This window comes from Protopterus annectens, chromosome 2.part2, assembly GCF_019279795.1.
Source record: "Protopterus annectens isolate FY-2018-M chromosome 2.part2, PAN1.0, whole genome shotgun sequence".
In the NCBI taxonomy this organism is placed as follows: domain Eukaryota; kingdom Metazoa; phylum Chordata; order Ceratodontiformes; family Protopteridae; genus Protopterus; species Protopterus annectens.
The window spans coordinates 138,055,812-138,071,299 of record NC_056730.1 but is presented as its reverse complement, the minus strand read 5'-3'; the positions used below and the strand labels follow the sequence as shown (position 1 = coordinate 138,071,299).

At 39.8% G+C, this 15,488-nt stretch overlaps 1 protein-coding gene and 1 non-coding gene across 2 annotated transcripts in view; both read left to right on the top strand.

The window, feature by feature from the left end:
- Positions 1-4,948: 4,948 nt before the first annotated feature.
- Positions 4,949-15,488, top strand: part of DEPDC1B (DEP domain containing 1B) — a 676,814-nt gene continuing 666,274 nt past the window's right edge. The window contains exon 1 of the mRNA XM_044063811.1: positions 4,949-5,123. Within this exon, the coding sequence (XP_043919746.1) occupies positions 5,076-5,123 (48 nt within the window). The 5' untranslated portion in view covers positions 4,949-5,075. The remainder of the gene's footprint in view (positions 5,124-15,488) is intronic.
- Positions 8,019-8,121, top strand: LOC122796090. The gene has a single exon (XR_006363924.1). It is a non-coding gene; the product is annotated as a U6 spliceosomal RNA (small nuclear RNA).

The following is a 15,488-nucleotide window of genomic DNA, read 5'->3' as shown; positions in this document are numbered from 1 at the left end:
TCAAAGATTGAAACAATACTAATTTCATGAACTTTAATCGTACTTTGACTTAGGAATGCGGTCCATTCCTGTCATGGTATTAGAAACCCAAAAGACTTGGAGAAATTAAAAAAGTGAGAGACCTTACCAACAGAGATATAGGTAATCAAACACTTGACCTTACTCAGTTTGGTTTTGTCAAAGGGAGATCATGCCTGTTAAACCTGGTGGACTTCTTCGAGACTGTCACCAAGGCCGTGGACGAAGGGAAATCTCTGCATATAACCTACCTGGACTTAGTCAAGGCTCACCCAACAAGGAATCAACTATTATATAGGGATCACTAACTGGCTCACTGATAGAACGCATAGTCAAAATAGTGGAATCCACCTCCAACAGCAGAACTGTAACCAGTGGTGTTCCACATGGATCAGTCCTGGGACCTCTACTGCTTGGAATCTATTTATCTAAAGTACAAACAAAAACTAAAGGTCTATGGCTGACAAAGTTTGCTGATGACTGCAAACTGGGAGTGGTCATAGACTCTCCAAATGATGTCATCATCCTACAAGAGAGTCTTACACAAACAAATGATTGGTGCCAAAGTCATGACCTTAAACGTAATGCAAAAAATGTATTATCATTCCTTTTGGTAAAAGCGATGTTCCTGCTAACTACCACATCAATAGTAACACCTTAAGTACACACAGTGGTGAGAGACCTGGACACACAGGTTGACAGCAACCTTACCTTTGACCACAATATCTCCACAGTGGTAAGCATGGCATTCTATATTGCTCATAAGTAAGGGCATTGCCTCCAGAAAAATGGAAGCTATAACCTCCCTGTATTCTTCCTTCATCAGGCCAATAATTGAATACAACGCCCCTTTTGGTATGCACCTTTCCAAGCACCTGCAGCAACTGAAGAAACCACAAAGGCTCCTCATAAGGAAAATTCAGCATCTGTCCTATGGAGATCATCTGAAATCACTGTCACTTTATTCTGTTTCATACAGACTACTCAGAGGTAATCTCTGTTTTGCCTACAAGGCAATCTCTGAGCCTGCTTTATTCAAAATGCTGCATATCTGTAAGTGAAATGGTACACGGGTTACTTGCAATAAAAATCACTTAGCGGGGTATGTGACATTAATGAAACATGCTGGAGGGAGAGATTTGTCTCCCAGAGGTTACCACACCTTTGGAACAAACTCCCACTTCATGTCAAACAGAGCACCTCTTTGGCCCTCTTCAAATGCAATCTGGATAATTGGATGGGTGACCATAAATTCACCCTGGGGGTTCCACCTGCGCCCCTCTTGGTCAGAAGCAATAGGTGCTGTGTGGTTTGACCGTGGAAATAAGGGTACACATAGCTCTCAACCTTCCATCACCAAAATGAGGAAAACTAGCCCTCATAATGTGGAACAAATGGGCAAAATGTGGAACACATACTAACAGTTTACTAACAACTTCGTCTAGCATACCTCTCAAGTGTACCTCATTACGAGGAACGTACCTCATTTGGGGTTTTAAAAAGTTTGTGTTCCTCGAAGTTCCTCAATGAAAGGGTCTGACACACATTCTGTGTTAGGAATTTTTTTAACTGATATCCATGGTAAATAGAAATGAATCACGTTAATTCATTAAATGGTCTTTTTTTTCTAAGTAAAGCCAGCATATTTTAACAATCCTATGGGGCTCGATGACATCCAATAAAACTACTCCCCAGACATCTGTGCATGCAATAAAAAAGGGGTGTTCCCTTGGCCATCAGAGCACAAGTTTTCTTGAATGGATCGTAGGCAGCAAGGGGCAGCACTGAACACGTAAGGGGGGGGGGGGATTGCCCCATGGCTTATCTATCATACTGTCAAAGGACTGTTGTCATGAGGACACCCTCCATATTCACTAAAGCAGGAAGTCATTACTAACCACCAGTAAACTTTTTCTTTTTCTGGCAGTCAGAAACATCTCCATTCAGAGGTAACAGGTGATCAAATAAGCATGCCATGAATTTTAATATATTTGCCCCAACCAAGTACTGAAAGTAGAGATGGGTTAATACCAAGACTACCAACTACCACTTAGCCTTTTCCCCTGTCTTCTAACTCATCTTTAACCCATGAAAATGTTGTTGGATACATACGTGGCAAGCTGACATAATCCATACTGCTAATGTTAAAATGATCAGCTCTACCAGCTCATCGCATAACTTTAAATCCAATATCCATTTTTTTGCAGCTTTAAGTTGTTTAGACCATTAATTCTGCCTTTTATTTTTATATTGCAGTCAGATACAACAGCCGATTCTGTCGGGAAACAGCCCACAGTTGATGAGAGAATACTCTAATTTAAGACGGTGAAGGTGTGTAGCCAGACAGATTGTCTGTACTTTGGTGAGCGTATTATTTTTTCTGAAAACCCCACTGAAACGTTATGCTTTATAGAGGAAGCAGGAAGTCTATCAAAATCTGAAATAATGGCAACAACTAGCATACACATACAACGTGCTAAGAAATGTGATTAATCACCTTTTTTAGTAGTTGCAGAGTTGGCATAGGACAGTTTTTTATGTGGTCTGTACAGGAGGTAGCATTTATAATGTGAAATGGGATAGACGAGTATCAATGTTGAGCACAAAATGGAAATCGCTAATTACGTGTTTGGCTGGTGATACAAGGCATTCAATTAAACATAACCGTCCGTCACACATACATACCGCTTAAACCCGTGAATCCTGTATTTAAAACTAATAGCTGATCGCTAGTAAACAGAAATGGAGTTAAAGGCCGATTACATCACGCATAAGAAATCTAAAGAGCTTATTTGTATTTATCCCACGAGCTTACTTACAATGAAACAAGGACCAAGTGAAGACAAGAAAGTTACTGAAAAGAAGGAGAAGCGCTAAGCTGTAATTGCATAGTCAGGCACAGAAAAGTTTAATCGTTTTCTTAAAGATGTAATTTATTTGACTGGCTAAAACTACGATTTACAAGCTAGTGAAAAGTCGCAAAGCGGAGCAACGGCTGCTCATTGCGGAACAGTGGACTTAATCATAACAATAACAAATGCGGAGTTTTCTGCACAATCCGGAGCACTTGGCTGCTCAGGCCCACTTCAACCAGGTGCCATGGCAATGGTGCGTTTTCGCGTAGTGCGTAAGGTTGCCACCTTTTCAAGTGCCCCAAAGTGGGACATTTTTGGTACACGCATCAGATTTTGCAGGCTGAACATACTAGGGTAGGGTTACCACCTGTCCCACTTTGCGAGGGACAGTCCCTCTTTGGGCAGTTGTGTCCTGCACAAAATGTGAGAAAATGGCAAATGTCCTGAGATTTTAGGACAAAATTATTTTCTATATTTTATGTAATAGTTGCATAACACAGTTATTCTGTATCTGAAACACCTAAATGTTATAAGAAACAGAATAAGGAAATAAAATGCTACAAGAATAAACTTTTATTCAGGCAAAAAACTGAAGTTCTGTCCTTTGTACTGGCCGTGGGTATGTTTTGCCCTGCAAAATCTGATGTTTGTAGCACAAATGTCCCACTTTGGGCATTTGGAAAGGTGGCAACCCTATACTAGGGTTGCCACTTTTTCAAATGCCCAAAGTGGGACATTGTTTGTAGAAATGTGAGATTTTGCGGGACAAAACATACCCACAGCTAGTGCAAAGGACAGAACTTCACTTTTTTGCCAAAATAAAAGCTTATTTTTGTAGCATTTGTGCTGCTTATGCTTTTTCATATAATGTTTATGGGTTTCAGATACAAAATAACTGTTTTATGTAACTATTAAGGAAAACTTAAGAAATATATTTTGTCTTAAAATCTCAGGACATTTGCCATTTTTTAGTTTTTTTTCACAGGGCACAACTGCCAAAAGAGGGACTGTCCCTCGCAAAGAGGGACAGGTGGTAACAACCCTAGAACATACCCACGGCCGGTACAACGGACATAACTTCATTTTTTTCCTTACATAAAAGCTTATTCTTTTAACATTTTATTTGCGTGTTCTGTTTCTTATAACATGTAGGTGGTTCAGGTACAGAATAACTGTTTTATGTAACTATTACCTATAATATAGGAAATAATGTTGCCCTAAAATCTCAGGACATTTGCGATTTTTACAATTTTGTTTGAAGGACACAGCTGCCCACAGAGGGACTGTCCCTCGCAAAGTGGAAAAAAAAAAAAAAAAAAAAGGAACAGGTGGTAACCCTAGTAGTGCGAAAATAGGGTACTCCACATTTTGACTGTCATACATTGCTAGGGTCTGTGTTCTACTTTGGCTTAAGATGTGGAGACATTTAATGAGGGTATAGCTTGGCTAGGCTTGTAAGGGCCCTAGGGTCATTAGTTTAGTAACTTTCTATGATCTTATAACCTTTATCTGAGGCAAGACAATACACAACCATCAAAACCTACACTTTGAATAAAAGGTGGCATCCAATCCAGATAAATGCGTGAATAACGCGCGTTCAGTAGTATTAGTGTATTTTTAGTGTCTGATACCAACTTCACATTGGTTGATGACCATCTTCAGCCGGGATAGAGTTAAAACCCGCACGCTTTGATTCTCAGTTTAGCTGGGGGTAGAGTCGGCAGCATCATGAGGGCGTGTCTACCTGCAATACAGTTGTTATTGTTTCCAATAAATGCAACAAATTATTAAATATTACTGTATAAATACGAGCTATAGCTAGCAACCCGTTATATTCGGAATCACGTACATTTTCCTTTGAGGATCGGCAACAGCCGCTGTCTAATCGTGGACCGGAGGTCCACATTACTTACTAAACTCTACCCCTATAAAGTTCGCACAAAACTAGTTACCTAAGTAAACTACAGCTGTCTTTTCCCAGCATTCCAGTAAAGCGCATAGGTAGCGAGTTAAAGTCACATGCTCATAGTTTAACCAACCAGAGTGCAACATTCTTAGACTCCTTAATTCAAACTCAACTTCCCCTTTTAGAGTTTTTTTTTTTGACTTGGTTATGACTTAGAAAGGAATGAAAAAATAAAATATGCCGAATAACAATTTTTGTTGGCTTAATGAGGAATAATTTGCGCACGGATCGCTACCATGCAAGCTGGGCTTATTGGACCGGGTCCTTATAGGGCAACAAAACTAGTACGTATAGATTACAGACTCTTTTTTTTAAATAAAGATGTATTTTAATTATGTATGCCCCATTCAAAAATATGGACGTCTGACAACCTTATGTCTATATAAAGTATTTTGATAATGTCTTATACGGATAACTTAACAGCTATTTGTAATAGTTGTGTGTCCTATTCGAGAAAGTGGTAGAACTGCAGTTGGTGGTCTTTGAGAGACCTCTGGGATGTTAAGCAACATTTTCTTTTGTTGTGCTTGTAGAACTCGTTTCAATCTTCATGCATTGGTAAAGACCTGATCTTAGATTTTAAGATGCTGAATGCTGCACTTAAATAGAGTTCATCTCTTCAGTTGCCTGAAATTGCTTTTATTAGGTGGAATTCTGGAAATGACGTGCCTCCAGTGTCAAGACACTGGATACAGGCGTTTTCTATAAGTGTATTGTTTTAACATAATAGCAATTAACTAAATCAGCAGTGTTTCTTTTAGGAGTCCACCTTAAGTACGTCTTGACAGTATTTGAGTTTTGCTTAGTTACACTGCTTTGCTGCATAGGTTGGTAGTGTTACCTGTCAAAGAAATGAGTGATCATTCGCATCAGTATATTAGTTGCCACTTCATGCGGCAAAACACTGCATTTATTGTCACCCTGCTTAAAAAATACGCACATGTTCAGTTCAGCAAACATTATTATTTTCTTCTGCAGAGTATTGCATGAAGTGTGATGTTTCTGGTGGTTTTGGCTTCTCATCTGCGATTTGAACTTGCCTTGTTTTGAATGCCTCCGAATAGCACTTTACAGTCCATTGGTCTTAGTACAGTGCTTCTGATGTGTGCAGCAGTGTCTAGCCATACCTCTCAATTGTTCAGCCCGTTCCTAATAAAAGTTGTGGTTTTCTGGCAAATCACAGAGGATTGAAGTCACTAAATAATGACAAAGCTTTGAGTTTTAAACATCATAACCTTCAGTAAATGCATGCTAATGTAACGTTTGTATTTCAGCAACTTTCTAAGTTTAGCGGATCAATATTTAAAATCCCTGTCCCCGATTTTGGACCTTTGTTTGCCTCCCGCAATTATTTTTGTCTCCGTCCAGAATTATTGTGTTAAGATGTTGAGAGTTATGTGCCTAAGACATCATAGTTGATTTTAAATATCACAATGGTTACTTGCAGGTTACACGTGAAAGTAGTAACGCGGCATAGCTGTCAATTTCTGCAGAATTAGGGACAAATCCAGAAGTAATCTGTAATACTAAGGGGCACTTCTTAAAATATTAGTATGATTAACCTGAGAAGACATAATAAGACGATCTGATTTGACAAGTATTTTCTGAAGTAAAAGAAGTCTCTTAACTCCTCCAGCGTATAATTCAAGTGTAGTCCATCAACTTTTCTCCGTCCTTAAAATTGCCAGTTTCAGAAGGGACAGCAAAGTTTTGAACCAAAATTCGGGGCATCTTTGAAATTATAGGACAGTTACAGTACGGACCTCAATAGCCTATTCTCATCATACTGACAAGGAGACGCACGCAAAAAGGCACAGTATTTATTTGCGTAGCATAATGATGCACCCATAATGCATTGCGAGTTTAGCAGTCTGCGGGATATTTATATTTTTTCACCTGAAAAATACTTTTATAGTAAATCATCATCATCTTCTTTTGGCTGTTCCCGCGGATCATCTGTTTCCATTTCTTCCTGTCCTCTGCATGTCCTCACTCACCACATCCATAAACCTTATCTTAGGCCTTCCTCTTTTCCTGTTACCTGGTAGCTTCATCAGCATCTTTTTCCCAATATACTCAGCATCCCTCCTGAGCCCATGTCCAAACCAACTTAGTCTTGCCTCTCTGGCTTTGTCTCCAAATATTCCAACCTGGGCTGACCCTGTAATATACTTATTTCTAATCCGGTCCACCCTTGTCACACCTACTGCAAATCTTCATCTTTAACTCTGCCACATCCAGCTCAAACTCCTGCCTTTTTGTCAATGCCACTGTCTCCAACCCATATAACATAGCTGGTCTCACTACCCTCTTGCAGACCTTCCCTTTCACTCTTACTGGTACTCGTCTGTCGCAAATCACTCTTGACACTCTTCTCCACCCACTCCATCCTGCCTGTACTCTCTTCTTCACCTCTCTTCCATACTCTCCATTACTCTGGACTATTGATCCCAAGTATTTAAACTCATCCACCTTCGCCACCTCTACTCCTTGCATCCTTACCATTCCTCTATCCTCCCTCTCATTCACACACATATATTCTGTCTTAGTCCTGCTGACCTTCATTCCTCTTCTCTCTAGAGCATATCTCCTTCTCTCCAGGGTCTCCTCCACCTGTTCCCTACTCTCACTACAGATCACAATGTCATCTGCAAACATCATAGTCCACGGGGACTCCTGTCTGATCTCGTCTGTCAACCTGTCCATCACCATTGCAAATAAGAAAGGGCTCAGAGCTGATCCTTGATGTAACCCCACCTCCACCTTAAATGCATCCGTCACTCTCACCGCAGACCTCACTGCTGTCACACTACCCTCGTACATATCCTGTACCACTCTTACATACTTCTCTGACACTCCTGACTTCCTCATACAATACTGCAACTCCTCTCTAGGCACCCTGTCATATGCTTTCTCTAAGTCTACAAAAACACAATGTAACTCCTTCTGACATTCTCTGTACTTCTCCATCAACACTCTCAGAGCAAACATCGCATCTGTAGTGCTCTTTCCCGGCATGTTTTATAGTAAATGAGGAGGTTATATACATTTTAATATATCATCGCTCATTATAACACGATAACTGTTAAGACCGATATAAAAGATACTGCTCTCCACTAGTAAAATAAATATAGAATCCTGGGCTTTATATATTGCTTGTACAACAAATTTGTTTGTTCTTGCTTCTGTACCACGTTTACTAAACTTAGAAAAATGCAGAGAAGTATAGTATCTGCTCTGCGCAAGAATGATATGCAAGTTCGTGACGTGTTGCATATTTTTCCCTAATTTCTGTTTTTAACCTTTCATATTTACTTTCCACCACCAATATTAATTTTTGTTTTTAAACTTTCGTATTTAGTTTCCACCATTAATATTAACTTATATTTTAAATTGCTAGCTTTTGGGAAGTTAACAGTTGTCACTGATATAGCACTTTCCATGTCTAAATTAGGAGCTTTTGCAGCTGTGCCTGCTGGCATATTTATTTTGATGCTTAGTAAAGCAGCATGTCAGCTTGAATTGTGTATGTGTGTCTATATCCATCTCTCTCTCTCTCTCTCTCTCTCTATATATATATATATATATATATATAATGTATAGGTTTACTATCAAAATGCCGCCGTGCAATTGCACGGCTATGAAGTATTCGAACGACATATGTTCGAATACTTCATAGTTCGGCAGGTTATGTGAGCGAACATTATTATTGCGAATGGACTGTGCATTCGCAATTATAACGTTCGCTAATGTAAGAGGATCGCGGTACAGTGCGGTTAGGGAAATACATCCTTTTCCTCACTGTAGTGCGATCTCGGAGTTGGAATATTAAGTTAGGGGGGTGTGGGGGGTGCAGGGGGGCTTGCTCCCTGCATAAATGTGAGTTTAGACTAGTTAGGTAGGGAGTTAAGGGAAGGGTGGGAGTGCTGTTGATTGTCGAAAATGTCGCGAGCGAAATTTTTGACAATTAGCTGTTTTCGACATTAGGTACATACGGAAATGTGTACGTTCGGCGAAACACTTCGCTAATATGTACACATTTTATTTTAACTTTCGACTTATTGATAGTAAACCATATATATATATATATATATATATATATGGGGTAATATAACAAGAAGTTTTCGATCTCCGGATAAATCGCTTCCTTCTCTATTTAAATCCAACAATATTGCTAGGAACAGTCTCAACTTTACATGCATATCTAAAAATGTAATTGGGCACCACATGGCTTTTATATTGTTCTGAAAACTGTTTTGAAAACTGTTCATCACAAGTTATTGCACAGCATGAACATATCGTAGTTTACTGTGTTAGTCTGTTGAGCACTATATATTGCACTGTTTAGAGATTTTATAGTATTACTTTATCATTTACCCCTTGCTTTCTGCTGCTTATGTTTGGCTCTACTGCTGTATAACCCTATCCTCTCAAACGGACTAGGGTCACTGATAGCATGCTGAACTGCTGAATGAATGTTTTGTTCTATTTAATGGAGCCTATATTGCCTAACTTGTATTGTTCATAGCATAATGTCTGCTCCTTTCCATTGTTAATCTCCTAAACCTAATCTTCCTCTACATACTTGCTCTGGCCTCATCTAACCATAGCCTCTCTCTACTACTGTGCTTTGTTACACCCTCCCTTCTTCTCTAAACATCCCTTACCTTCTACCTTTCCCCTCTACATCTGCAATATTAACTAACTCAGTGTTGTCTCCCTCTCCTCTACAGTAATCCATCCCAGGTGCTCCCTCCCTGCTTACTGGCCATCACCTGAAGACACCCTGAATTGGCCAGCTTGCCTGGTACTTAGAAAAATACTACTGAGAAGACCCCCCCAACAAGATTGTGTAAATGTATGTTGCTTAACACTAATTAAATGTAGATGTGATGTACTATCTATAGAGTTAATCTGCCCTCCCGTGTGTGCGTTCTAGCAGCCTACCGCAGACCATTTGCCCTCTCCCCCTCCTGTTATCACTACCCTAGAATATATTTAAACCTAAGACTGGACCAACTATCCCTGCTCTTTGCTATTTCCTTCTATCGTTAGGTGGCAGCATCTACCAATATAAATCCTAGATATTCTTTATAATCAAAACAAGTTTTATTTTTTCACAAACAGTTAGTTATGAGTTAATATCCCTAGACTGTAAATGTCTTCTCCCCCCCTGCTAAACCACCCTCTGTAAAGGCAGCCTTCTTTTTCCGGCTGGAAATATTTAGCTCATACCTTCCAACTACAGCCTTTAAACTGCTCTTTGCTGATACTTTTTCTGCCATACTCACCTCTAGTGTTCTTTCCTGCTTCATTCGCCGTATGGGCTCACTACACTCTCCTACCCTGCCCCCAATTTCCACCCGCCCCCAGTACTCCTAGCTTTATTCATATATTACCCCACCCTCTCAGCCTAATTACTCAATACCAGCTCCCCCACATTACTCCTCCCACCTATAGCCATCCTTCTTAAAGTCTGTAATCTGTACTCCACCCAATAATTATAGTCCTCTCTTCTTTCCTTAAATCTTTATAATACCTCCATCACTTTTTAAACCCTTTCTTCTTCATAGCCTTCTCTGTTTTCCTAACCACTCATACCACTCTCTCTTTGCTCCAACGTGCTCTCCTCAAGTTATCACACCCTCCAGTCCCCCAGCCTCCTCTTTCTGTTCCTACTTCCCTTATACTATGCTACCTCATATTCCACCTATGCTTGTCCAATACCATCTACAAAGACAACTACCATACAAACCCACCTTCCCCCTCACTCTTACTCCCATTTCCACTCTATCTCCTCTTCTCTCATTCAGCCCAACCCTCTGCACCTATTCCACCCTAAACCCTCTGCACCTATTCCACCCTAAACTCTTCTCCTCTAAAGTCAAGATACTGTCACCTGCTCCAATCTACAATCTACCAAAATTCATGCCTGGCAGACCAATATGGCTAAAGGATATCTCCTTCAACAACCTAGTCCAAGCTGGTGATATTCATCCTAACCCTGGTCCTACATCCTTTATTAACAACACTCATCCCTTACCTTCTTCCTCCTGTCTCAACACCCTAAAGATTTTACAATGAATGCACAAAGTCTAAACAACAAAGTACACCAATTTCAAGCTTGGTTAAGCCATAACCAACCAGATATCTTAGCCATCTCTGAAACCTGGCTCAAGCCCTTTATCTCCGACTCTGAGATAAGCTTAATACATTTGTTAACTATGCATGATATTGAATGCATTTATGAGTAACTATTCTACATAAGACCTTTAATATTAACTATCATTTGTATCTAAATTGTATAATGCATCTTGGAGCTTTTCTCCCTGGGCCGCCACGGAAAATGGGTCAATTCGGCCCAGTGGACTTCCCCGGTAATCAAATTGCAAATAAATAAAAAAAAAAAAAAAAAAATCTCTGTTCGTCTTTCACCGCCGACTAAATCTAAATTAATTACATGATCTATTTACCCAACTAGTTATACCATACCTGAACTGACAAGATTTTTGGCTTATATTTTTGGTCTGTTCCTCATAAATTTTGTGTTTTTCTGGCAAATCATTGAACATTGACGTCATTAAATTAATACTTTTAGGCTTTTAAGTTTCAGCCTTCATATCCTACAGAAAATGCATAATAATACAAAACCTGTTATTCTGTTAGGTAGCTAAATACATAGGAGCAATATTTTAAATCTGTCCCTGTTTTGGGGCCTTTGTTGCCCCCATTATTTTTGGCTTAGTCCAGATTTCTTGCTTTGAGAGGTGTATATATGTTTTTTTAGCTCTTCCCTTTTACACTTTGCAATTCTTCTTCTTCTTTCTCTCCCACTAACTTTTATATAGGTTAATAGTGAAGTATATAACTATGAACCTAATTCCAGGGCCTTTAAAAGTCTGTCTGGTTCTAACCTTCTTCTGCAACAACAACAGAATGGTTTTGAGGGACAGGTATATCTCGCAGAGGATACCACTGCTCTGGAACATACTCCCCATCCATGTAAAACAAAGTTCAGCTTTGTCCAAATTCAAGTGCATTTTGGTTCTGTGGATGGGAAACAGAAAATTTACCCCAGGACTGCCCCCTGTACTATTGATAGATAGAGACAGTTCTAAATGTTTTATGCAATTAGTAGGTTCCCTCAAATTATCTATGGTATGATCCCAGTCAATTTCTTATTTGAAAAAGTGATAACAATGGTGCTTCCCAGTTGCAGGTTGTTCTTGACAGTTAACGCTTTCTGGGGTCCAGGGGTGAACCAAACTAAATAAAAGACCAAAGCACTACACACCTACCATTAGGATAGCTGTAGTTGGTGTCAAACAGAAGTTACAATACTTTCACATATAACTGCGTGTGGGTGGAGGGTTGCATTCACAACTTTGTTTCAATTTGTGCATGAAAATGGAATGTGTGTTTTAATTTTTATTTTCATGATAGGTGGTGGAATTATTTACATATCTCTTTTGCGGGCAGGTTGACTTGAGGAAATGACTGAAAGCTGTATCATTGTGAGATCGAGGCTGCAGAGTCCTGCTGTTGTAGTATGTGATGCAGTCTGCTTGTATCAACAGGAACTGACTTTTTCTATAGATCATTCTAGTCGGCTACTTACTATCCAGGGATATATTATGTGGCATCTTTTATTTCCTGACTGTGTGTACTATAACCTGTTTTTAAGCTGCAATTATTTTGTTTTTTCCCCCTCTTCTGCTCTTTTCCAATCACAATTTTTTATCTGCAGTACCTTTCAACTCTCAAAGTCTGTTATCTGGATTAGTCTTTCTGTCCGTCTCCCCAAATTGTTCCTGCATAACCCTGTAATATCTATTTCCTGTCATTTGTAAGATCTTTCCTTTTCCTTTTGGACTGAGCCTAGTGGCCTCTCAATATCACTGTGTGTCTGGAAGTGAAGGGGGGGGGGGGGGCAATGGTCCAGGCATTCTTGAGTCTTCCTCTGTCCCTGGTGGTTGGTAAAGATTTCCTACTCCTTGGAGATATGCTATGTAGTAGTGACAGTATATGCACACTTGTGCTAGGATGGCTTGCTTTGTTTAGTGAGTGAAACATTTCATAAGGCATCTTTTTCCTCCACCAGGAGTTAAACAAATGGCATTTATTTCTACACCTCCCTTTATGATTGGACAGCAGACTGGGAGTGCTTCTGCCTTTCCTCTGGCAACCGTATTGACAACTTTATCTTGTCACCTAGTCCAGGTTGAAAATGTGCAAACAGCACTGATTTGAGTGTAGCACCCATTAAATATTTAAAAACTGCTATCTAGAGAAGAGTATAAGTCAGCATGCCTCCATTTTGATCCTGCTTGCATGCCATTGTGTGCTTTAGCATGTTGGAGTTACTGGAATAGAGGACATCTGGGAAAATTAAGCTCCTAAGCACCTTGTCACTCCACCAACATGCTGGAGTTATTAGATGATATCACTTGAATGAGTTTCTAAAATAAGCTGGAAACTGCTATAACTCTCAGGCTTTTGGGTTCCTTCACTGTGCAGGCTTCAAAATATTGAGCTATGTGTTTTTAGGTACTGTATGCTGCAGCCTTTAGCTAGTTTTGAATGTAATGATGTGCAAACAGTATCAGTGTGGGCATGTGACTCGTGTTACTAACAGTTTTTACATGAATGATTGGTAACACAGTAGCTGACACTGCTTGTTTTAGAAATTGATGTAGTAGAACCTGAAAGTCATCTAATGAAAAATTGGTTTACATCCTTGATCGGGTTCCAGGACATAGGATTCCGAAAAAAGAAATAGTTGGGCTGTTTATCTGTAAATGGGTCAAAAGTGCAAAAGTTCTTGGCCTGTTAACAATAGCAGTGTGGGACAGAGCATGGGAAATGCGGGGGGGGGGGATGTTTCCTGCTACTTACTGCATGTATTCAGCAAGAAGTACTTCTGTTGCATGTCTGAGATAAGCGGTCTTTGTGACTTACTTGGAGTGAAGCAACTTCAACGGTCATTTCCTGTGGTTATTGCTGGTGACAGTGTAATAGCGCAAACACTTCTTCCCACCATGAGGTTACACCCACCCTCCTTAATGTTGATCAGGAGAGGATATATCTTGTATTCTAATTACACCCTTACACCAAAACACTTGTTGATATGTGCAAACAGCACTGATGTGAGTGTAGCACCCATTAAATATTTGCTCTTTTAAAAACTGCTATCTAGAAAGGAGTGTAAGTCAAACAAAGCTGTTTTAACTTGTCTAGTTGGTCTTGACATCCAAATGCTTTGAGGGTGTCTCCATCTCAGTCCTGCTTGCATACCATCATCTGCTTCAGCATGGTGGAGTTACAGGACAACTGGGAAAACTAAGCTTCTGAGATTGCCTTTGCGAAATTATTGGTATTTGTTAGAAATGTAAGATTTTTTTTATTTGCATATGAAGAGCATCTACTGAGGTTTTACTGTCAACATCCCTTAACTTATTTTAACTATAGTTCGCTAAGACTTAAACAACCTCTTGTCAATGGGGACCCCTTTGATTTTGATAGATGGCTTGCTGTTGCAATGTATGAGAGAAAAAATGTTTATGGAAATGTTATGGGAGATTGAGAAATCAGGCAAGCATGTTGTCCTGTTTGCCTGTGACTGTACTTATTTAAGAAATTGCCATTGTCTGCTGGGTTTATTTGTGGCTGAAAAGGTCTATAGCCTTGTTTACTACAGCACTTACATTTTGCGTGGTTTAGGAGTACAAGTGTAGGAATACAAGCTAATGTTCCAGGTGTTGTCCTTTAGAGAAACACTTGAAACATCCAACTATGTTTGGTCATAATGCAGTTTGCATGGTTAAAAGGAAACATGCTGTTTAGTTACAGAATGATTTCACACATTTGTGCAGACAGCAGCATGAATATGGCTAGTAGTCAGAGATGTAAGTTTTTAATGTTATCATTAAAGCTCAAAATGGTAATATGCAAAACCGCCTGAAAGTGTATGAATTTATGAAGGCCAGCATGAATGTGCAAATAGAGGCTGATAGTTGCAAAAAGTTTAACAAATCATGGAAGCAAAGTCAGTATGCTTGTTTCTCCTAACAAAATTGTTTTGGAAGATGCTGTGTAAGGTACTGAGTGGTATTGCTAGGAAGCATAATATGAATGCTATTATGAATACCTTACTGAGGGTCCGGAGCACAGTACTCAAGATCTAGATGGCATTTTGCAAAGTTATTTTGCGGTGGTGGTGCTGCGATAGCGTTGTCGCCTCATAGCAAGACGTTGTCCCGTTCGATTCTCAGCTAGAGCGTCTTCTGTGTGGAAGCATACGTGAATGGGGTGTGCCTTAGTTGAAGGTTGTGCGTCAGGGCTGGTAACCCGGTACGTAAAAATCCACTACCAATCATTAGCGGACCGGCGTTCCGCTGTGGCGTCCCCTAACCGGGAAAAAGCCGAAAAGCACAAACAAACATTCTGGTTCAGTAACTCATTTAGCCTTTCCACCAAGGGACTACTTTTTGTAATATTTCAGCTGAAGTAATGCCAGCTATCCATGTTTCAATGTATCTTAAAGGCTGGACTGTGTAGGTGCCTAAGCTCATGGATGCTATTAGTATAATTGTTAAAACGGTAGCTAGCTAAATAAATGAAATGATGCGGTGACAGCTTACCTACGTGTT